The following is a 23,734-nucleotide window of genomic DNA, read 5'->3' on the forward strand; positions in this document are numbered from 1 at the left end:
TAGGGGGCCCAGCTTGTTTGTTTTACATGTGAATGTCCAGTTGTCTCAGTGCCATTTGTTGAGAAGACTCTTCCACCATTTCATTGACTTGGCATTCCTGTGAAATATCAACTGTAAATGTGAAGGTTTATTTCTGGACTTTGAGTTCTATGCCATTGATCTGTATGTCTTTCCTTATGCTAGTAGCACACTGTCTTAATTGTGGTGGCTTTTTAGTAGGTTTTGAAATTACAAAGTATGATTCCTGACTTTATTCTTCTTGAGTGTTTTTTAGTTTTTGGCTCTCCTGGGTCTCTTGCATTTTCCTATGAATTTTAGGATCAGTTGGTCAGTTTCTGCAAAGAAGCCAGCTAGGATTGTGATAGCAATTGTGTTATTGTGTTGAATCTCTAGGGCAGTGTGGGAGTATTGCCATGCTAACAGTATCAAGTTTTCCTCCAAGAGCATAGGATCTTTATTATTAGGTTTCCTTTGTGTGTGTGCGTTTTAAAATTTATTTTGTGTTCAAGTGTAGTTGATTTACAATGTTAGTTCCAGGTGTATAGCAAAATGATTCAGTTATACATATACATACATACATATTTTTTCAGATTCTTTTCCATTTTGTTATTACAAGAAATTGAATATAGTTTCTTGTGCCATATAGTAGGTCCTTTTTGTTTATTTTATATATATTAATTACCTGTCAATCCCAAACTCCTAATTTATCCCTCTCCCACCCTTTCTTCTTTGGTAACCATAGTTTGTTTTCTATGTCCATGAGTCTATTTTTGGTTTGGAATTAGAATTTGTATCATTTTTTTCTTAGATTCCACGTAAGCAGTATCATACAATATTTGTCTTTTTCTGACTTACTTCACTTAATACGATCTCTAGGTCCACCCATGTTGCTGCAAATGGCATTATTTCATTCTCTTATGTCAGAGTAGTATTCCATTGTATATATATACCACATCTTCATCTGTTCATCTGTCGATGGACATTTAGGTCTTTTCCATGTCTTGGCTATTGTAAATAGTGCTGCTATTGAAATCTTCTTTAATTTCAATCACAGTTTTGAGTGCAGACACATTTTTGAATTAAAATTTTTTCAAGTTATCTTTTATTGTACTTACTGCTTGGTGGATGTAATTGCTTTTAGTTGTTACTGTAATTTTTATGTAATGTGAAATGCATTTCAACCATGTGAAACTTAATTCTGCATTGAAATGAAATGTAAATAGGTTATAATAAAATCTCACTGTGCTAATAATTCATTATATGTGAGATAGAAAATCAGTGTAAAGGTAAAAAATGCATTCTGAAATGTGATAGATGTTCAATTTCTTCTACCAGATGTTTATTGTAGAGGAGTGTATGTAATCCTTTTGAGAATACTTAACAAATTAATAACTATATTTGCTATTATAGAAGCATAATTATAATTACACAAATGTTAATAAATACTATAAGGGAGTTTTATAATTTTTAAAATGATATATTTTTATTCAACTAAAATTACTTAATTACAGAACACTTGAAATATGTAGAAGAGTTGTTCCCTTCTTCTATACATACATGTTCATTTTTCAGCAAGAAAACAATTTTATAATGTAATTTTTTTTGGTTAGTAAGTCTTCACTGTTTTTGATCACTGTATTCCTGAGCACTTCATTTTATTCAAGTTTATTTTTTGCTATTGTGAATGGGATGTTACATTTTTATAACCTGCTATTTGTGCATACATTCAGTTTATATATATGAAATTAATATATAATATATAAGCATATAATAAATATACTTTTCTAATTGGTCTACTTTACCAATTCTTAGATTAGTTTTTCACTGTTTTTCAGTTGATTTCATTTTGGCTTTTCTTTCAAGTCTTTCTGTTGTAAAAGTCCGTGTTCTTTAACCATTTTTTTTTTTTTTTACAAGTTTCTTCCTTTACATATTCCTCACGTGTTTCTTATATGTTTATCTTTTAAGTTGCAAAGGAACTTGATCAGCTCATGCCCCTACCTCAGTTTTGAGTAATACCTTTTTCTTCTTATCTTTCACATGGCTGATTTGGTTTTCTGGTTAGCAGTTTGTTGGTCAGTGTTTCAGTGGAAGTTCTTAATGCATAAATCCTTTTTTTTTTTTTTTTTGCTATGAAATAGTAAGGCATAGCACTGGGAATAAAAGTTGTGTTTAAGGAGAGCACAAAGAAACGTCTCAGGAATAACGGATGGCGAACATCTGGTTAATCATTTTCATTATGTGTCAACTCCACTTTAATTAGGTTTAATACTTGAAAGGTCAGTACTTCAGTCTGAAATGTTTTTATGCTGTAATTTTAACTTCATATTGAATATTCTGTGAAGCAGGAATAAACTGATTAATGTTTGATGGATGAAAGATTAAAACCATGCTGGTAATTGAAAATCTGATTTGCTTCACTGTAGTTTAGAAAATCAAACTGTAGAAGGTCTGTTTTCTAGTCCTATCCGGCCTTCGTGGTAAACATGAGCAAGTACTCTCTCTGAGCCTTGTGTTTTTCATCTGTAAAAAATGGGGATACTGATGCACAAGATTTAGGACTTGTGTGAAGATCAGATGAGACTGTCTGTGGAAGCGGTTTGAGTAGCAGTGGAGGCCCGTTGACACAGGTGACCTTTCTCAGTGGTGTCTGCTCAGCATCTTATTAGCTCTGTCTTTTAAAGCTTGTCCCTGGTCACAGAAACAAAGTCGAGCTTTTGTTACTCTTTCAGGTTGCCAGTGGGCAGCTGAGTCAACAGGACCTGGAGTCCCAGATGAGAGAGCTCATTTACACAGACTCAGATCTTGTCGTCACCCCAATTCTCGACAATCCCAAGGTGCGGAAAGATGCCCGAACAACCGAGGGCCGAAATCTGTGTGGTGTCTTCATTCCCAGTGCCCTCTCCCTTGTATTCTTGCCAGTTCCTCTTGTCTTTTTTTATTTCATTCGTGTGACACGTCTACGTTTGTAACTCCCACCCTGTCTGTAACCCTCTTTTCCTCCTGCATCACTTTCTGCTTCGCTGGAGTGATAAGGTTTCTTCCTCCTCGGCAGCAGCTCTGCCTCCCACCAGTTCATGGGCTGAGGAGCCCATGCTGACTTGTAGACCTCAGACCTTAGCCTCAGTCCCTTCATTTCTCCATAGTACTAGGCAAATCACTCCAAACATTCTCGTCACTGATGCTGTGAAGGCAGATGTCAGCGAGCAGTGTTCACCAGGCTGGGGTGGGCTGGCAGGTCACATGGAGACCACACCCTCTCGTGGGCTGTCAGGGCTGCACGGTCGATGGTGGGCAGTCATGGTTACAGTGCACTTGTAACCCTATGTGATTTTTGTTGCCTCACATTTTTGGAATGCAGTACTGTATTTCTAGGGAATGATTACGCTCCTTAAACAAAACCTAGTTTTTCAGCATTCCTCTGTTTTCTATTCATTTCCAGTCTCCGGCCCACTTACATTTCACCACCTATCCTCTATTTTGATTTTCTTGCTTCCTTTTTTCGTAAGTGTCTGTTTTCTTAATTGATGTCTGTTTCCTCTCATCTCACTGGGGAACATTACTACAGTTGAGAACAAATGGGTTCTTGGATATATGTTTATTTATTGACTAGGTAGACAACATTTAATGTAGATTATGCAGCTATTTTTCTTAATGTAGCTATTTCTTATTATGAGTTATCTGGCAGAGTACCTGTATACTATGCCAAATTTAATGTCTAATGGAGCTTTTTCCCAGTGGAACTTCCAGAACAATTTGTGCTATCTTTTGACCATATTCTCCGTTTCTTTCTTTTTATAGCCATAGTTGTTCTTGGGAAACCCTAGTTTTTTAAAAAAATTTTTTATTCTGAACTAATTTTAGACTTACAGAAAAAGGGTTCAAAAATAGTAGCAGTCCTGTATACCTTTTGCCCAGCTTCTCCTAATGTTAATATTGTAGAAAAACATAGGATGTTAGCAAAACTAGGAAATTACCCTGAGTACAGTGCTGCTAACTAAACTACCGAACTCACTCGAATTTTACTGGTTGTGGCACTCATGTCCCTTTTCCGTTCGAGGATCCCACATCTCGGTTTTTAGGCCTCATTAGTTTCCTACAGTCTGTCCTTGTCTTTCATGGTCTTGTGGTAATTTCTCATTCTTTCCTTGTCTTTCATGATGTTGACACTTTGAAGAGTACTGGACAAGTATTTTGTAAAATGTCTCTCAATTTGGGTTTGTCTAAGCATTTCTGAGTTAGAATGAGGTTATATGTTTTAGGCAAGAACACTACCAGCGAACATTTGAAAAATGCTGTATAGAGGGATATTGGAGAGGTTAGAAATAGAAATGATGGTTGCATTTTAAAGTTAAAGTCTCAAATTGAAGTTCCCCAGCTATTCCAAATTCACTGACCCAGGTACCACACATTTCGTTCACTTTCCTCAAGAAAATCATATGCTTGTTAATTCATGGAGTGGTATCTTCTCTAATTCAACCATCAAGTCCTAACCCTTCAGCAAGACCTCAGCCCACCTTCCAGCTCTTACAGAAACCCTGCCCTGACTATATCAACCTAAAGTCCTTGCTGTAGTCTCTAGTTTTTTAGAAAAATTTCTCTGTGAAATATTTTGTCTGTGATTCTGTCCTATCTGTTTTTCACCCCAAATTAAATATTTTATGTTCTTTATTGTTTAACAAGTGTGTGTCTTATTTTCTCAACCAAAGGGTCAGCTCTGTGGCAATAGGGTCATGCTTTTTACATCTTTGTATCCCTCTTAGCACTTAGCATAGTGCCTCACTCTGACAGGTACCCAATAAATATTTGTTGAATGACTGAATTTGTAACCTAAGGTAAATTAGCTTAAGAGTAAGCCAAGATAGGGCAACTCTTTGCCATGAAGCTTTATTTTATTGCAGATGTCAATTGAAGTAATTTTAGTTTTATACATTATCTGTATTTGTATATTTTAATCTGAAAGGGCTCTATTGAATGCTTATTCTTGTGACAAATTTTACAATGTTCTGTCCTCATTGAGTTATAATCTGATAAAGGACAGAGACAGGTATCTGTCTCCTGATATGAAAAGGTTTTTTTTTTTTTTTTTTTTTTTGTTTTTAACCACAGATAATGAAACAGCCACCAATTAAATTTGATCCAAAGATTCTGCATCTACCAGCACATTCAGGTAGGGTCAAAAAGGGCTTATCAAGCACTTAGATTCATGGCCGACAGATACAAATAAGAAATTTAATAGCAAATGGAATATTTTATTTATGAATAGCCACATTTTCATTTTCTTGCCAACCGGCTGTAATCTTGGGGCATTGTCATATAAGTTAGAAACAACCTGTAGTCTGTTTGTGCCAGGCTTTGGCCTTGCTCGGCTGAGTCTGGGGTGTGAGCTGTACTCTTGTGGGTGGGAAAGTTCCCATGAAGCTGGGTGAGTTTTCCTGATGAATGAGTGGGCCCTTCCCCTGCCCTCCCCCTTGTAAAGCTGGTTGAATTTCCAACATCTGTGCTTTTGTGGGTGCAGACAGTTGGAGACCAGAATGAAGACTTGAGGGTGTGGGGCAGTTGACAACAGGGTCAGATGGTTCACTTTTGTGGGGATGGTGTAGGTTCTGGAGATTCTTAAAGGATGAGCATTACATTTCCTTTCTCCTAATGGAAAGTCTTATTTAGGGTGAATATAAGACTTTTTTCCTTAAATTTTGGTGTATTTTGTTAAGTTATATTTTAAGCTGTTAAACTAGATCCAGAAAAAAACTCTTGATCATAACTAGAATAGAATCTGTATCAAATCAAAATAACTTCAAAATAAAATATGTTCAAATTTAAATAAACTGTGCCAAGTAGAAGCACTGTTTATGAAAACCTAGAGGATTATTATTTCAAAGTAATATTCCTTCCCTTTTCCCCTTTACTTTGAGTTATTTTAGGAAATTATTATTATTATTATCATTATTATAGCTTATTTTGTTTAAAGATAGGAATTATGTGAAACTGTATTAATTTTAGATGACATCTCATTTCCCAGTTCTTGTCTTTTGTTTATATGGGGATTTGGATGGGGGATTTCCAGATGATTTTGGCTATCATATTAACCTGGTTATGTTTACCCATAATTTCACTGGAACCTTACAACAACTGTAGAATTTCTGGCTTTTCCAACATTTGAAGGCTTGATTGCTTTATTTATACAAAGGCCATTTTGTTTTCTCATAGTACAGTTTAATTTTGCATTTTTGTTATATTATTGGTGGCAGGATAATTCTCCTTGAGGCATCTCATTTTCTTTTTTTGAGCCTAGTTTTCCATTGACATAATTTGGAAAGTCTCCATAGGTAAAAGAAATGAGTATGAAGAGGACGTAAAAGTAGTGACATCTTTGGAGTATTTTTGGTTTTGACAGTATAAAGCTGTGATTTTTTTTTTTTGGTCCTCATCTTAGCTATTGAAATTCTGTGTTCCTTTTTATCTCTCTTGTAATGCTTTCAGCAATCCTTTTTCACATGATAGCCACTTTGAATATTTTCTTTCCTCTTCAGTGGATAAATTAGTATTTCTAAAAGACCAAGACTGGAATGACTTTCTGCAACAAGTGTGCTCACAGATGGACTCCACCGAGAAGAGCACGGGGGCCTCCCGAGCCAAGCTCAATCTCCTTTGCTATCTGTGCGTGGTGGCCAGTCACAGGGAGGTGGCCACCAGGCTCCTCCAGTCCCCTCTGGTAGGTAGTGCACCGGCCTTGTGCATGTGACTTTCGTATTTCTATGGCAATTAAAGCAAGCGCTGAAATCATAATTTAACTACAATGAAAAAAGTGATAGATCAAGATGTTAGGTTTGCTAAAATATCCTCTATTGAATGCTCACATCTAAAAGCAGTTGAGTAGACAGTGTTTTTGAACTTGTTTTGTAACACTCCGCTTGCGTTTTATGTTAACTTGTAATAATTGTAAGGTTTTTTTTTTTTTTTTTTTTAAATCTCTCAAGTCATAAGGTAGAGATCTTTGCATCAGCTGCTGGAGTGAGCTACCCTTGTGGAGTGGGGCTCTTGTACTGGGTCTTCCTGGTAAACTCCAAGGTTTCTGATGGGACACTGAAGGGAGAATTGAATCTCTAAGACTTTCCTTGGTCCTTTTTTCCTGGTAATATTATTTCTTGGACTCTCTTGGTTCATCGATGAAACCATGGGAATTTGGCAGAGCGTTCAAAGTCATCCTCAGAAAGGAGTTACAGCAGTTGGGGGCATTTTCCCTTGTGGACCTTCATTTGGGAACCGGCTTGAAAAAATTTAAGTTGATTTGCTTCCGGGATGATTAAGTTCCTTATTTGATACTTGGTGTGTGTGTGTGGAGTGAGCGGCTGGGGCAAATTTAGGGAATATAATTGAGTTGGAGAAACTGAAAGTCCTTATTCTTAGTTTTTATTTTTTATCTTACATATTCAGTGCTTTTGCATCTTTGTAAATATTTCCTTGGTGCATGATTTGCATTTCATTTGTATACAGGTTTTATTTGTTAATATAGCGGTCGCTTTCTGTGTCATGTCACAATTGAAGTACATCTTAATTTTTTTCTAGTTCCAATTGCTAATCCAGCATTTGCGAATAGCTCCAAACTGGGATATGTAAGTAACATTTATATTTTAATAAATTATTTTTCATTATCTTATTAAGTAATTAAAAGATGTTTATCAAAATTACATAGGCCTAAATACTTCCCAGAAAATATTCTGAAGTGATGACAACTCTTAATCACAGGCAGTTTCTGTAAGCATCCCAACTGTAAATTTAAAAAGATTTCAAAATAGTCCTTATGCTAATAGTTTATATAATCCTAGAATACTATATATAATATGTCTGGAAAATTTATTAATCATTACTCTTTTGAATATTCTTTTATCAAATACACTTATCCGTGTGTTTTAATTAGTTATGCTTCCTAAAGAATTTTCCCATGCCACTCTGTTTTTCCTTAAGATGGTTTAAACAATCTAATGAGACTCTGACCTGTAGACTCCTGACGGAAGGATGTGTCCTTGCTTATTGTGGAGGCAGCATGCCATGGTGGAAAGCACATGAGATAAAGTGTTAGAAGGCTCTGGTCGCCAGTGAGACTTGGTCAGATGATGACCTGTTTCTGAGTCTCAGCTTCCTGGGAGTCTCGGTGGGATGACGAAAGTGCTTTGGATTCGGACAGACGTAGGTGTGGATCACAAATCTGCCCCCAGGGAAATTACCATAACTGCTGAGTGTCAGTTCCTTATCTGTAAATTGGGGATAGTGTATCTGCTTCATAGATTTTTGGTAACAATTAAATTTTTAAAAAAACTGAAGTACAGTTGATTTACAATGTGTTGATTTCAGGTGTACAGCAAGGTCATTCACTTTTACATGCATATATATTCTTTATAATTAAATTTTGAATGAGAAAAGTATATGAAATACCTTGCACAGGTCCTTAGAGGGTGCTTCATATATTTTGGGGGTCTGGAAGTTGTAGTTGATGTTACCAAGCCTACTTATCTTGCATTATGGAGAAGCACATGAAAGACAAGGTGAAGGGATTTTGTGAAATGTGCTAGTGGTGGGATAGTAATTATTTTTCCATACTGGCAAAATATGGGGGAAACAACAGGTGTTCACAAAACACTTTTTTGGGCAATTATTCTTAAATATCTTCTAGTGTTACTCTCCCAAGGTAAAATCTAGCATTACAAAACAGGAGTTTTAGGTCATTTTTGAGCATGTAAAACTTTGAGAAGGTTTGTGGTATTCTCACTAGAAAGAAACCAACAAAATTGTTAACACTTCAGCTAAAATTTAAATTATATCCTTGAATGGGGTGCCCCCTGCTGACTTTTCAAAAAATAGACCATTCTTACTCCTTTCCAAGTACTACTGTTTTCTCTGTTTTTTTTAGATAGAAGATTAAATGTTTTTAATTTGAGGAAAATGATGAATAGACAAGCACTCTGCTTAGAGACTTCTTTTACTCTCTTTTCTCCATTCAAATACCACTTCTTCCAGGAAGGTATTTTCTAAACCTGGCTTATATCACCTGGATACCATCTGATATCTTACCTTAGCTGGGGATAATCACTGTTGAAAAAGGTTTATTCCTTGGCTTTGTTCAGCATATAGAATAACAAAATAACATCATATAATTTTGTAAGTTTCTCTTCCCTTTATAACATATATTATGTATTTTTCTTTTCCCTTTATAACATACATTATGTATTATTTAATGTTATTGGTTATTTAAGTTTTTTAAGATACACTTCTTTTTATAAACTATGAATATTTGCTCATTTTATTTACCCTGTCCTTATTTTGGGATAGTTTTACAATATTGTAAACAATATATTGATGAACACTTTTGTGCTTAAATCCTTCTGCCTATCTTTTTTTTTCTTTTCTTCCTTGTGGCAGATTCGTAGAATTAGGACTAAGGGATAGAGAGCATTATATATTTTTGTGGCTTCTGATAAACTACTGAAATGCTCTGCAGAAACATTGTATCAACATTCATTCCCAGTCAGTGTGTAAAAATGCCCTTTTATTAGACCTTTCAACAGTGGGTATTTATAAAATTTTATAAACTTTGCCAATCAACTTTATTGAGATATAATTCATATATAATAATGCATAATATTTTAATTAAAAAATTTAATTATAAAATATGCATAACAAAAACTACCATTTTAGCCATTTTTAAATGTTTAATTCAGTGGCATTAAGTATATTCACATGTTAAGCAGCCACAGTCACTATCAATTTCCAGAACTTTTTCATTATCCTGTATGGAGGTTCTTACCTGTTAACTAGTAACTCCTCATTCCCTGTCCTCCCAACCCTTGCTAATCTGTTATAATTTTGGTTTCTATGAATTTCCCTATTCTAGGTACCTAATATAAGTGAGATCACATGTCTGTCCTTTTGTGTTGGGCTTATTTCACTTACCTTAATGTTTTCAAAATTCACCCACGTTGCAGCATGCATCAGGATGTCATGCTTTTTAAAGGCTGAATAATATTCCACATATGAATATACCACAGTTTCTTTTTTCATCCGTTGATAGACACTTGGATTACTTCTACTTTTGGCTATTGCAAATAGTACTGCTGTGAGCATTGGTGTACAAATATCCGTCCGAGTTCCTGCTTTCAGTTCTTTTGGGTTTACATCTAGGAGTAGAATTGCTGGATCATTTGATAATGTTATGTTCATGGTCTTGAGAAACCATCGTATTGTTTTCCATGGTGGCTGCAGCATTTTACATTCCCACCAGCAATGCATGAGGGTTCCAGTTCCTCTACATCCTCTTTGTTTTTTTCCTATTAAAATTTTGTTTTTTTTTTAAATAATAGTAGCTATCCTAATGGGTGTGAAGTGGTACGTCATTGTGGTTTTGTTTGGCATTTCACTGATGACTAGTAGTGTGGAGCGTTTTTTCAGTGCCTATTGGCCATTTGTTTATCTTCTTTGGAGAATGTTCAGGTCCTTTTCCCATTTTCTAATTGGGTTTATTTTCTGTTGTTGATTTATAGGTGATTTATAGGAGTTCTCTGTATAGTCTGGATATTAACCCTTTGCTAGGTATATGACCTAAAATCTCTTCTTCTGTTCTGTGGGTTGCCTTTTCACTCTATTGATAGTGTCCTTTGATGGATAAAAGTTTTAAATTTTGGTGAAACCCAGCTTGTCATTTTTTCTTTAGTTTACTGCGCTTTTCATGTCATGTACAAGAAATCATTGCCAAGTCTAATGTCATAAAACTTTTATAGCTTTTTTCTAAGAGCTTTGTAGTTTTAGCTCTTACATTTGGGTTTTTGCTCCATTTTGAGTTAATTTCCTTATACAGTGTTAGGTAAGAGTCCATTTTGACTTTCTTGTATGTGTATGTCCAGTTTCCCGAGCACTGTTTGTTGAAAAGACTGTCCTCTGTCCATAGAATAGTGTTGGCACCCTTGTTGATAATCCATTTGACTGTATCTGGTGAGGGTTTGTTTCTGGGCTCTCTCTTCTATTCTGTTGGTCTATTTATCTGTCTTTGTGTGAATATCAGTGTCTTGAGTAGTAAGTTTTGAAATCAGAAAATATGATTTCAACTTTGTTCTTTTAAAAAATTATTTTACTGTCCCTTGAGATTGATATTAATTTAGGGGAGGATTTTTCTAATTTTTGGTAAATGTTTGATACTTTAATAAAGTAAATGCTCATTGTCAATTTTTAAAATGCGGTTTCTCCATTTGTAAATCCTTTGCTCTGCTCTGCCTCTTAGTTGATTGGATTTCATTATTCAGTAGTCTTTTTCTTTTTTTTTAAGACTATCTCTCAGAGGCTCTGGTTCTGGAGTTACTCCCTCCTTGAAGCTTTGTGGCTGTGGTTCAGGGCTCAGGCACAGTGGGCTGAAGGAGACCTTCTAGCCACACTCTACTCTGACCATGCTTTGGAGTTTTCTCTTTCCCACTTGTTGAATGTAGTTCTGGAAGACTCCAGGGCCAACCTGTCTTTTTCTTTCTCTCGTAATGTGACTAGTTTGATTTTGTTTTTCAGTGAAAAAGTATTTTTTCTTTTTATTCCAGGCTTGCAGAATTTTACTAGAATGTGTCTAGATACCTCTTTTTACTAATTTACTTTGGCAGTTAGTCTGTTAAATACTTCAGCCTCTCTTTAGCTTTCCTGTTTCCTTATCATTTCTTCACCTCTGTTTCATCCTTTTTTTTGTTTCTGAAACTCCTATAAGATGGATGTGGGATTTGATGCCCCTAAATTCTGCATTTTATTTTACTTTCTCATGCTCTTTTATTGAGATAGAATTCACATATCATAAAATTCATCTTTTGTTTTTATTGAGTTTAGTTTTCAGAGCAATTTTAGGTTTACAGCAAATTGAGGGGAAGGTACTGAGATTTCCCACATACCTTCTGCCCCCACCTGTGCATCACCTCCCCAGTTGTCAGTATCGCCCACCAGAGTGGTACATTTATTAGTACATTGGTTACTTCACATTATGATTCATTCTTCATGTTGTATGTGCTGTGGGTTTGGACACATGTATGATGATGTGCATCCACCGTTATGGTATCATACAGACTATTGTCACTGCCCTAAAAACCTGCTCTGTTCCTCCTATTCATCCCGCTGACAACCACTAAAATTCTCACTATCTCCATAGTTTCTCCTTTTCCAGAATGTCATATAGTTGAAATTGTATGGTATATAGTTTTCTCAGTTGAGTTTCTTTCACCTGGTAATGTACATTTAAGGTTCCTCCATGTCTTTCCATGGCTTGATGGCTCATTTCTTTTAAGTGCCAAATATCCCATTGTCTGCATGTACCACATTTTATTTATCCATTCACATTCTGAAGAACATGTTGGTGGCTTCCAAGAGAACAAACTAGTGGTTACCAGTGGGGAGAGGGAAGGGATGAGGGGCAAGATAGGTGTAGGGGATTAAGAGGTGCAAACTATTATGTATAAAATAAGCTAGAAGGATATATTGTACACCAAAGGTATATAGCCAATAGTTTCTGATAACTATAAATGAAATATAATCTTTAAAAATTGTGCATCACTATACTGTACACCTGTAATTTATATATCGTATGTACATCAACTATACTTTAATAAGAAACTAGTTCCTTAAACAAACTAATGAACAAAAGTAAATTGTGTGTTTGTATATATATTTAGTTCTTCACTTGTACTAACCATACTGTACGTGCCCGATAGTCACATGCATATGGTGGACCCTGTACTGAACAATGTAGGTATGGCATATTTCTGTTACTGCATGTAGGTTTCTTGGCCAGTGCAGCTTTACATGCTGTCATGGATGTGGGGACGGTGCTGAGTTAAATATGATGGGTCATTAGGGACACCTGACATGGTGACATTTAAGAAGAAACCTCAGTGATGAGGAGGAGCCGGTTCTGTGAGAGCATTGTATGTATAGGTAGAGGTTATGTAAGTATTTGGTATAAACTGAGAAATAATATTGTTAGTACCTTGAATAGTTCATACTTTGAAGGTAAGAGTTTTAAGGTATTGTGTTCTCTGATAGAAACTGTTTCCATTGGGAGTGAGAAAAATATGGAATAGGCATGTTGTGATACATTTTTCTTTTAGTTGACTAAATCTGGTGGCCGTTATTTAATTTTGTAGCCTGAAAAAAGTGCTTCAAGAGTTCATAAGTGTTTTGGGCTTGTCTTTAAACTGAGACAAATAAGTTTTTGCTTTGCATCCTCTAATTCGTTAGTTTTGGATAATACGCACTTGTTTTTCCATTGTGAAAAAACTTAAAAGTTAATCCACCCGTACTTTTAAATTACTTCCAGAAACTGAAGCCTGATTACTTGACCTGTGGTCATAAAACTACTTGATGGCAGAGCTGTGACTGAAAGCTTTTTCTTGTAACTTTTGGTCAATTGTCCTACCAGATCTTTTTCAAAATGATTATTTTTAAAGTATAATCTTTTTATTCAGAGGCAGTATGGTAATCATGGAAAAGCCTAGGACTTCTCTAATCTGTATATATTAAAAGATTTGAGTGGCTAATCCAAGAAGCACTGAAATACATAAAAACTGTGTGTATGTTAGATTTCTGACAACATAAGCACTTCCCTGTGGTACTTCTCTGTGTCTGTTTCCTCCTACAAGTCCTGTGTAGTTTACTTCATGAACCTGAAAAGCAGAGGCTCTCTGAGGGACACACAGGCATCACTAAATAAGAGCATGGTTCTCCTCAACTCACACTCAGCCTTTTTTTTCCCAATTAAAAAGTCATCAAAACTAATTTTCTCTGTGAAATAAACTTTTTCAAATCACCTGAAGAGATATTACACCAACTTCATTTTCTACTGGATAATGAAATGGAAAATCTCACTAAAACTAGAATTTTTACAGTAATGTATATATTTTTTGATGGAGATACTGGGAATTGAACCCAGGACCTTGTGCATGCTAAGCATGCGCTCTACCACTGAGCTCTACCCTCCCCCTGACAATAATACTTGTAAGAATTAAGATTGTAAAAATTTCCATTAAAGTGAATTGTACATGTCTATTTAACTGTTCTGTTACTAATTATTTACTACTTTGGTATAAAATCACTGGTCTACTAATAAGTAGAATAAAGACGTTTAACCACATCCTGCTGTATGCAGAAATAATAGGGGTAATTACTTTTCCCTCCCTTTCTCTAAGGCCTTTTAAAAAATGTTAATTTCCGTTTCTCTATTAAAGCACAGCTCGTTAAATTTCTGGTCACTATTACAAACGGTGCTGCAGAGGGGATCGCGTTCAGGTGTCCCCATGTACACGAAGGGAGCATTTCTCTGGACCATATAGATGGGGGAACATATGCTCACCCTGTCTCATTCCATTTCCAGCTGATGGTAATGCTTTTAACTGCCATGTAAGTAACTGAGGTCAATTTCCTTGGTCCCTAACCCTCCACTTCAGAACCTATTTTCTCTCCATTTACAGAAGGGCCAAGGTTGCTCGGGTGATTGGTTTACTGGCCTCGCACACAACGGAGCTCCAAGAAAATACACCAGTTATTGAGGTAATTTCTTTTATTACTGAAATGTTAGGAATGACAAAGATTGTTCTTGATTTTAGAACACGTAGCTTTCATTGGCCTTAAGTTTTCTTTGTGGAATTGTGGCAGTTGTTATAAAATGATCCCAATAGGTGTTTAGACTTAAACACAGCTGCTCATTTACAACATACTCTATTATTAAAGATGGTGTGATGGAGTTACAAGGCTTGTGGGCACTATTCATCATAATTTCAATGATTTTTGGGTAAGGTTTATTTCATTAATAGTTTTTTTGTGGTCTTGACATTTTATTATAACTAATGTATTTTCTAGTTGAAGCCCAGCTTGTAATTCAAATGAAAATATTTTGGCTCTCCACCTTGAATTTACTGTTCTTATCAAATGTCAATAGTTTCTGGCAACGATTGTTGTATTTAACTGCTATGCGTGCACAAAAGGTGCTTTCAAATATAGTTGGCCCTCCATATCCACGAATTCTACATCTGTGCGTTCAACCGTTTGTGGATTGAAAATATTCAGGAAAAATAATTCCAAAAAGTTTTAAAAAGCAGAACTTGAATTTGCTGTGTGCTGGCAAGTATTGACATAGCATTGACATTGTATTAGGTATTATAAATAAATTAAAGTATATGGGAAGATGTGCATAAGTTACATGCAAATACTAGACCATTTTATGTGAGAGCATCTCTGGATTTTGGTGTTTGTGGGAGGTCCTGAAACCAGTCCCCGCACAGATGCTGAGGGACAACTGTATCAATGACTTGTTTCAGATGCTACTACTGGGAAGCCCTTCTTAATTACTCAGTAATTTCGAATCCCAGAAAGTGAGTGCTACCATTGTACTGCCTTTTTAATGTCCTTATACGCTAAAAACTACTTTGTGTCTATCGTGTTAATGTGTATTACATTTAACTGGTAGATTTTTGTCCCTTGGACTAAGAGTATCAGGGGCAAAACAAGCGAAAAGAACCAAGGCTTTTAGGGCAAGAACTCCTGAAGGAAGGAGAAAGTGGTAAGAAGAGGAGACTTTGTGGAGCCTGGTGGCACAGAGTCTGAGGAAGACAGGCCAGAGGCTGGGATTGGAGCTGAGAGGCTGCCCACAGCCCCACTTGCATCCTTGTGCTTGGGACTCTGGTAGCTTTGATGGGACAGTATGTTTTACCATAGGCATTCCCCCAAGTCTGGGTGGAAGGCATTATAATGACTGAGGACCTGGCAGTCACCCTGTGTGATGGGCCCAGCTCAGCCCCGGCTCTATGCCTGTGGCCTAGTCCCTCTGGAAGCTGCTGTTGCTGCTGCCCCTGGGAGCGTCTGGCCCAGCAGTTCTTGACTAGCTCTTGTCCCCGTGCTCACTCAGGTTGAGTTCTTTGGCCAGTGTTACCCTCTCTTCGGAGACTGGGTAACATGAGTTCTCAGTATTTCCCCAATTCCTGTTGCTGCCCCATGTTAAAGATGGCATTCCTGAGGCGGGGAAAGAGGAGGCTGGGGTGTTTGTTAATTCCCGAAGTTCTCGGATCCTTCATTTCTTCACTTGTCCCTTTCTGGGTGTTTGCCAGTATTTGATGAAATTTGAAATGAACCATGGGGAAAGTCATATTTCATTAAAAAAAAAAAAAAGTAGCGTATATTTAGCTTTCTGGGAAACTATTTTGAATTAACATACTCTGTTATGAATTAAGTTCCATTGGATAACGAGGAGTTTACAGAGTGACTTGAAATTGTGCCAGGTGCTCCTTTGTGATGCCTTATTTTATTCTGTCATCTCTTACAAGGTTGATTCCTGCTGTGAGCAGTTGGCTGTGACACTTGAAATAGCCACTAGAGGTCACTCAAACACTGGAAACAAAGTTTTACAGGTTTAAGAATTTATCTTTCAACTTAAGAAGTAGGCTTGGCAGAGGTGTGATACTGTGTTCGCGTTGTCCCTGTTTTTCTTTTTTGGAGTTTCTGCTGCATGAGCTGTGGCTCTATTCCATTGGTAAATGCTGCATTTTCAGGTGAACAAAAGCCACGACAGCCTCTGTGGAACAGTGCAGTCATTTCAGGGTTTGGGAACCCCATGGGGATGATAGGTGGGTCTTAGGTTCAGGACTCGTGAGACCAGGTTTCTGTAGCACTCAAAATTGTGTGTTCATACATAGTTTTTCAGTAAGTCATGAATAAATTTTCACATGTGAAACGTGTCCTGTTTTCTCCAGTAGCTTCACTACTAGTGGACAATAAAACTCGTGATTGAAGAGTCTGTAGGCATTTTAAAGGCACAGACAACAAGTATTAGAACTTTGCCAGTGTTGTCCATCGTCACTCTCTGACTCACCCTCCCCATCCCACTCCCTTGTTTTCCCTCTGTCTTTCCCCCTCTTCCCCTTTCTCTTGCTATAGTGTTTAAAAAAAAATTCCCAGACACCGGAGTTTACTCATAAATACTTGCCTATATATATCTAACAGAAAAGGCTTCTATAAAACAAAACCACGATGCTCTTCACACAATACCGATACCAACAAAATCAGTAGTGGTTCCCTGTTACCATCTGATACCCAGTCAGTGTTGACATTTTACTGATGGTTTCACCCATGTCGTGTTGTAATGTTTTGTTGAGCCGTAGTTGAAACAAGGTCCTGTATAGATAACGTGACTCTTACGTCTCTTAATTTCAGACATTTTCCTGTTATTTTTTAGTGCCGTTTACTTATCCAAGACAAATCGTCATTTGTTTTAGCCAAAGCTGGGATGTTGGGAATTTTATTCTACCCTTTGGCCGTCATGGTCCTCTGTCACCTGTAGTGCCTGTGAATTGCTGGTGAATGTACGGTCTTGATTAGGTTTGTGTTCAGCTCTGTGGAGGAGGGCCGGACTTCTTCATACTTTGTGCTGTGTCTTTCCCGTTGCCTCACAGGGAGATGCGTATGCTGTCTGGTTGCCTCACTCTTAGTGATGTTGTGATTGCTCACTGGCGTCCGGTGTTGTCAGCTCTACCATTGTGAACTTGCCCATCCCTCTTGGACTTAGTAGTTTTAGCATCCGTTGCCAAGCATTGCTTAGATGCATTAGTCCTTTAGGGTTGCAAAAATGATAATTTTCTCACTCTATAATTCCTTTCTCATTTATAGCTGGGAGATTGTCTTATAGAAGAACTTGCCCATATCACTTGATTGCTTATCCTAAAATATAGTTTGTTTAACAATGACAAGATAAATGATGGTTTCCTTTTATAGACCAATGTTCAGAACAATAAGTTTGTGCCTTAGTAATCTTAGTGTGTCCAGTGAGTTTTTTTGGTGTTGCTAAGAAATTACAGATTTATATATGTACATTTGTGAATTTTAATCTTTTATAGTCATTAGCCTTTTTGATGCTTCAGTTGTTCTATCTCAGTCCAGTGGGAGGCTTTTTGAGTTTGCTCCTCTCTCCTTTCTACATGACCCTGCTTCTTTCTGTCTCTGATAAAACTTAATTGCTTTCTGTCAGTAAAACTTCACAGGGTTATCTTGGGAATACTTAACCCTAGTTTTGAAGTCAGTTCTGTTTAATTTTAGTTGAAAATGGTACTTAGAGAACACAATCTGGGTTGGGGTGCTTTTTGCTACTGAGATTGTCATTTCTTCTAGAACTTTTCAAGGGTAAGAGGTAGGATATACTTCTTAAAAGGAAAAATCACAAATTTATTTACACCCATACTTCTAATTCACATTTAGAAGTTTTTACCTTTTTGATTTAAAAATTTTATTTTTCTCATAAGCTGAAAATGTTGGCTGCTAATGGCATTAACAATTATTTTCTTTAACCTGTAGTTTAGAATAAATAGTTACAAGGTAATGCCTATGTTATTACTAACAAAAATACTACAAAGTGCAGTTTAAGATATTTTTGTTTCTTTTTTTATTGGTCATTGGGACATAATCCACTAGATGATATGTACATTCAAAATACTGAATTTTCAAGTCAATTCAAATCTTCACTTTTTACTTCTGTCACCAATATGATATATAATTATATATCTTCCCAATTTGTGTTACATACTTTGGGTTTAGAGATTTGGGAATTATTTTGTGCTTTCTTTTTTTTTTCATTAAAAATGGGAATGCTTTTCTATGGAAGAGTTATAAATGTACAGAAACATGTAGAAAACATAAATTTCATGCTCACTGAATTGTCACAAAGTGAAAACCCAGGTCACTGCCACTGGTTCAGGAAACAGACCATTGCCAGCACACCTGGAGACCCTTTGAAACCTCTCTCCATCACTGTTTCCTCCCTTTGCTCTAAAGGTAACTACCGTCATGTCTTCTGATACTATGATTAATTTGCCCGCTTTGCGTTTCATTTAAATTGAATTATATGACATGTATTCTTTGGTATCTGACTGACTTTGTTACATACGTGTCATGTGTGTGGAATTCATCCTTGTGGTTTTAGGTATCTGTAGTTAATTTTCATTAAATGAATGTCACACCACTGGTGATGGACATTTTTTCCCCATATTTGGCTATTATAAATAAATCTTGCACGCACATTTCAGTGCACTTACGTGAACTTTCTACTGGATACACCTAGGAGTTAGACTTGCTCGGTCATAGCGTGTGTGTATATTCAACTTTAGAGGGTCATCTAAACTGTTTTCCAAAAAGTTCTATAAATTTAAAATCATTTCACCAACAAAAGAGAATTTTCATTGCTCTATATTCTCATTATTTGGTTTTGGTATAAAATCATGTTAAATCATTGTCTACGAAGTTCTTTATTTTTAACATGAATGAATGATTTTGGTTACATGATATCTATAGAGGTGATTGTACGGTTTTTCTTTGTATCTCTATTAATAGGTGGATTATATCATTGGCATTGCTAAAATGAAACCACCCTCACATTCTTAGAAGTAACTCTACTGGGTTTATGATGTATTACATTTTTATAATGCACTGTTGGATTCTTTTTGTTATTTCTTCTGGGTTTGTTTCCCAGTTTCTTCCCCATGACATTGAATTCTTGAGTCCGACCAGTTGTTTTACAGAATGTCCCACGTTCTAGATTCATCTACTTATTGTCTCTTGGTGTCATTAAACTTGATTTTCTTGTTCCTGAATTTCCTATAAACTGTAAGGTCTAAAGGCTTGATTAGATTCAGATTAAGCTTTTTTTTTTTTTTTTGATAAGCGTCTACCATAGGTGAAGTTGGATGCTTCATATTTCATAATGTCAGGAAGCATATAGTGTTAGAATTCCTCTTAGTTGTACTTACTTGGGTCACTTGATTAAAGAAATGATACCAAATACCTCTTTTGTAAATGAACATCTTTTTTCCTTTGCATTGTCACTTTAACTGCCATGTTAAGCATACAATAAGAAAATAATTTAAGAAGTTTTATGGATTATAACTCCCTTGTTTTAACCTTTTTCTCAATTGAAACACACAATTTTAGGTAGTTCATGACATGTTAATCAATGTATTAACTGTCATTAATTGCCATTTCATTTTTCTCTGTTCATTTTCAGCAGATTAATTCACTAAGTTCATTATGCTAGGCAACATTATCACCATTATTATTTTGAAATTAATCTAATTTTCAAATTTATTTTGCTTTTGATGTCATAATTTTTCCTCAGTAGGATAATCACATTTTGTGATTTAGTTGCGCAAAAGATGTCATCTCCTAAGAATTCTTGGCTTAAGAATACTGATACTGTTATTCAGCCTTCTGATTTGGTTTTAGAATTGAATTTCATGTTAAGTGGTGGGTATATGGTGATTGGAAGCATTAGTTAACTCTCTCTGGACATTGGGTGCTTTTGGAACTCTAAACACAGGGTATGATGAGCTGTGCGTAGGGTCAGTCAACTGTTCTGTTGTCTCTGTTAGAGGTTGTGCTGCTCCACTTGGGCTCTTGTTCGCTATTCACGCTGCGCAGTTGCACTGCTTCCTCTGCTGTCCTGGTGCCTTACACACTGTGACTTTTCGTTCCTGGAACAACTGTATACAGTATGTTCTGTCATGGTCTTTATTTTCCACACTCCTCATTTCCAACTTAGAACTTTTTTGAAGGACAAATGATACTTGTTGCTCTGTTGAGGACGGATGTATTTTATGTGCGTAAATGAAATTGTTTTTTTTCCATGTACCATCTATTGTGCTTTTTTTTCTAATTATCAAATATGTGTTTTAAATTATGATGGAGGGAGGGTATAGCATGTGCTTAGCATGCACAGGGTCCTGGGTTTAATCCCTAGAACCTACAGTAAAATAGGTAAACTTAAATTATAACAGTTTATAGCTACTTAGATCACCTGAAGATCCTCCCACAGCAAAATAAAAATCTAGAAATGCAGCATAAAATGTAACAAAAAAGAGAATTCTCAAAAGTCAGAAACTAGGAACTGAAGTCTGTCTGAGGCCAGGTAGAGTGGTGGTTATCACTGTTAGTTTTGAGATTGGTAGAATTTAAGAATAGATGAGGCCTTAGTTTCCTCAGAGGCAGTTAGTTGAAATGAAGATTCCCTTTTAGTAAAAGGGGAATTTGATGGGAGATAACAAGGAAGTGTGTTGATTTTTATCTTCAGCTCTAGGAAGGTGAACAAAGTCTGCCGTATAAATTTATAACCACAGTTTGAGTTTCATTAACATTTGGAGTATGAATTTATACTTCCCAACTGAGAAATTAACATAAAAATCAGACTTGGGTTGGAGTTCTGTTTCTGGTAATGGTTGAGAAGCTTCTGCCAATAACAATAATGAATCTGGACAGACAATAAAAACAGGAGTGGATAGAAGCTGGAGGGGACACAATACTTGAAAGAAAGGAAGCTGGCTCTGTGAGCTGTACTTGTAACTGGCTTACCCTCCTGTAGGTGCCTGAGTTCACACAGGGGAAGAGAATTCAGGTGGAACCTAACAATCTTCTGGACCAAGTTGCTGAGGTTGGAATTTGGCGTTGCTCGAGGGGGTGGAAAATGGAGGAAAACCTTACAAGAGCAGAGCCACAAAATGTACAAATTCAACTTAAATCAACATTGCACCATTTCACATACAGTGCAAAAACACATACAATGTGTATGTACAACATAATAGATAAATAAAATAGAATGGACAGAAAAAATTTTGATTGAATAATTATTGAAAAAAATTAAATTTTTCTGAAGTCCTTGGCTAACTGGGAGGCTGTGTGTGCGCTGAGTGATACTCCGTGGAACCCAGCAGAAGGCAGTAGCTGCAAGGTTAAAGAGTTGAGCCGAAATTTCAGCAGTTGCCCAGTTCTGGGGAAATAGAGTTTGGAGGTCAAGTCCCACCAAGTTGAGAGGGGCTTGGTAAGCACCTTGGGGCTATCCACAGAAATCCAGAAGAGCTGAACTTTAGGGCTAAGACACATGTCCTAGGACTAAGGGCAACACCTAGGGTTAAAGGAAAACCCACACCTTCACACGATTGAGGTGACTGCCTGCGAGGGCAAAACTCAGCACTCTGTAGAGGAAAGTAAGATTATCCAGAGTCTTTAGTATATATTATCCACTCTATTCAGAGAAGAAACTGGTTTTGACTCTGGGTTAGACAGAGATTTCTTAGACTCTCTGTGAGTCTATAATTAAGAAAAGGTGTTTCATATTTTTCTATGTATTTACCAGTATAATATTCTTTATTCTTGTAAACCCAGGTTTGTATCTAGGCTCCTTTTCCTTTGACCTGAAAAATGTACTTTTAACATTTCTTGTTAAATTTTGTTTGGAAAATAATTGGCCCATTTTTCTCTGTTTCTTCTCTCCTTTATTTTTGGAAGTATTTTCATTAGATATAGAATCCTGGAATAGCAATTTTTTCCTCTCAACACTTTGAGAAGGTTGTCCCACTGTCTTAAGGCATCAGTGGTTTCTGATGAGAAGTCAGTGTTCATTCATGTAACTGTCCCTGGTATGTAATGTATAGTATTTCTTCAATTGCTTTAAGGTTTTTTGTTAGTTTTGATTTTCTGCGGTTTGACTATGTTATGCCTAGAGGTAGTCCTCTTTATGTGTATCTTGGTCGATTCCAGCGAGATTCTTGGAAATGTGAGCTGATGTCTATCATCAGTTTTGGAAAACTTTCAACAATTATCCCATCAAACATTTCTTCTGTCTCAGTCAGTATTTTGTGTATGTTATATTGAATGTACATATTATGCACTGTATGTAATGGAGAAATACAGTAATGTTGACTTAAGATGAAACATAACTTACAGATGCTATTATAATCTAAAGAATATCCAGTAATAAAGAACTATAGCTAATTTGGTCAGTAGAAGAGATGAAATGGAATTCTAAATTAATATTCACTTAATCCAAAATAAGTCAGGAAAGGAGGATTAAAGGGAGAAAGATCAAATGGGACAAACAAAGTGAATAGCAAGATGATAGACTTAAACCACACCACATTAATAATGGCATTTAATTTTAGTGGCCTGGATACTTCTGTCAAAGGTGCAGATTGCCATACTGGATTAAAAAGAGAAAACTAGCTTCACACAGTTTATATAAGACACGGAGGAAGATACACTGTGAAAATACTAATAACAAGAAAGCTTGCATGGCCCTGTTAGTCACAAAGCAGATATTAAGGGAGTAACACTAGAGAAAAAGATGGGTATTTCATAACACAAATTTCAATTTATTAGGAAGCAATAAGAATCCTTAATTTGTATGCACCAACTAAGAGCACTTTAAACTACATGAAGTGAAGACGGACAGAACTAAAAGAAGTAGACAAATCTATCATTCTTGGATATTTTTTAAACAAACAGACAAAAAGTGAGAACCCAGGCGATTTGAATGATTAGAATGAAATTGACCTAAATGACACTTACGGAACGTTAATTCCAGCACATTCATTTAAAATGCACACTGAGTGTTCGCTAAGACCATATTGTCAGCTGTGACACAATAAAATCATTTGGCGTATGTTCTCTGACCACAATGGAATTAAATTAGAAATTACTAGGAGGAAATCTAGAAAATCCCCCAATGGTTTAGATACTAGGCAAAAATACTTTTACGTAGCTCATGTGTCAACAAAGAACTTGCAAGAGGATTTTGATAAATTTTAAACTGGATGACAACACGTCAAGAATTTTGTGATGCTGTTAAAGTGGGAAAAGGGAAATAATGCCCAGCTTTAAATGCTCATAGTAGAACGGTAGTTCTTACAACTCTAAC

The 23,734-nt window shown here is 36.2% G+C and overlaps 1 protein-coding gene across 3 annotated transcripts in view; it reads left to right on the forward strand.

Moving 5' to 3' along the window:
• Window positions 1–23,734, forward strand: part of ULK4 (unc-51 like kinase 4) — a 449,508-nt gene that overhangs the window by 24,677 nt on the left and 401,097 nt on the right. For all 3 annotated transcript variants that reach the window (XM_064496686.1, XM_031470033.2, XM_064496685.1), the window contains exons 13-17: window positions 2,733–2,837; window positions 5,110–5,170; window positions 6,534–6,715; window positions 7,570–7,616; window positions 14,484–14,562. In XM_064496686.1, the coding sequence (XP_064352756.1) occupies window positions 2,733–2,837; window positions 5,110–5,170; window positions 6,534–6,715; window positions 7,570–7,616; window positions 14,484–14,562 (474 nt within the window). The remainder of the gene's footprint in view (window positions 1–2,732; window positions 2,838–5,109; window positions 5,171–6,533; window positions 6,716–7,569; window positions 7,617–14,483; window positions 14,563–23,734) is intronic.

This window comes from Camelus dromedarius, chromosome 17 (genome assembly GCF_036321535.1).
Source record: "Camelus dromedarius isolate mCamDro1 chromosome 17, mCamDro1.pat, whole genome shotgun sequence".
NCBI classification, from domain to species: domain Eukaryota; kingdom Metazoa; phylum Chordata; class Mammalia; order Artiodactyla; family Camelidae; genus Camelus; species Camelus dromedarius.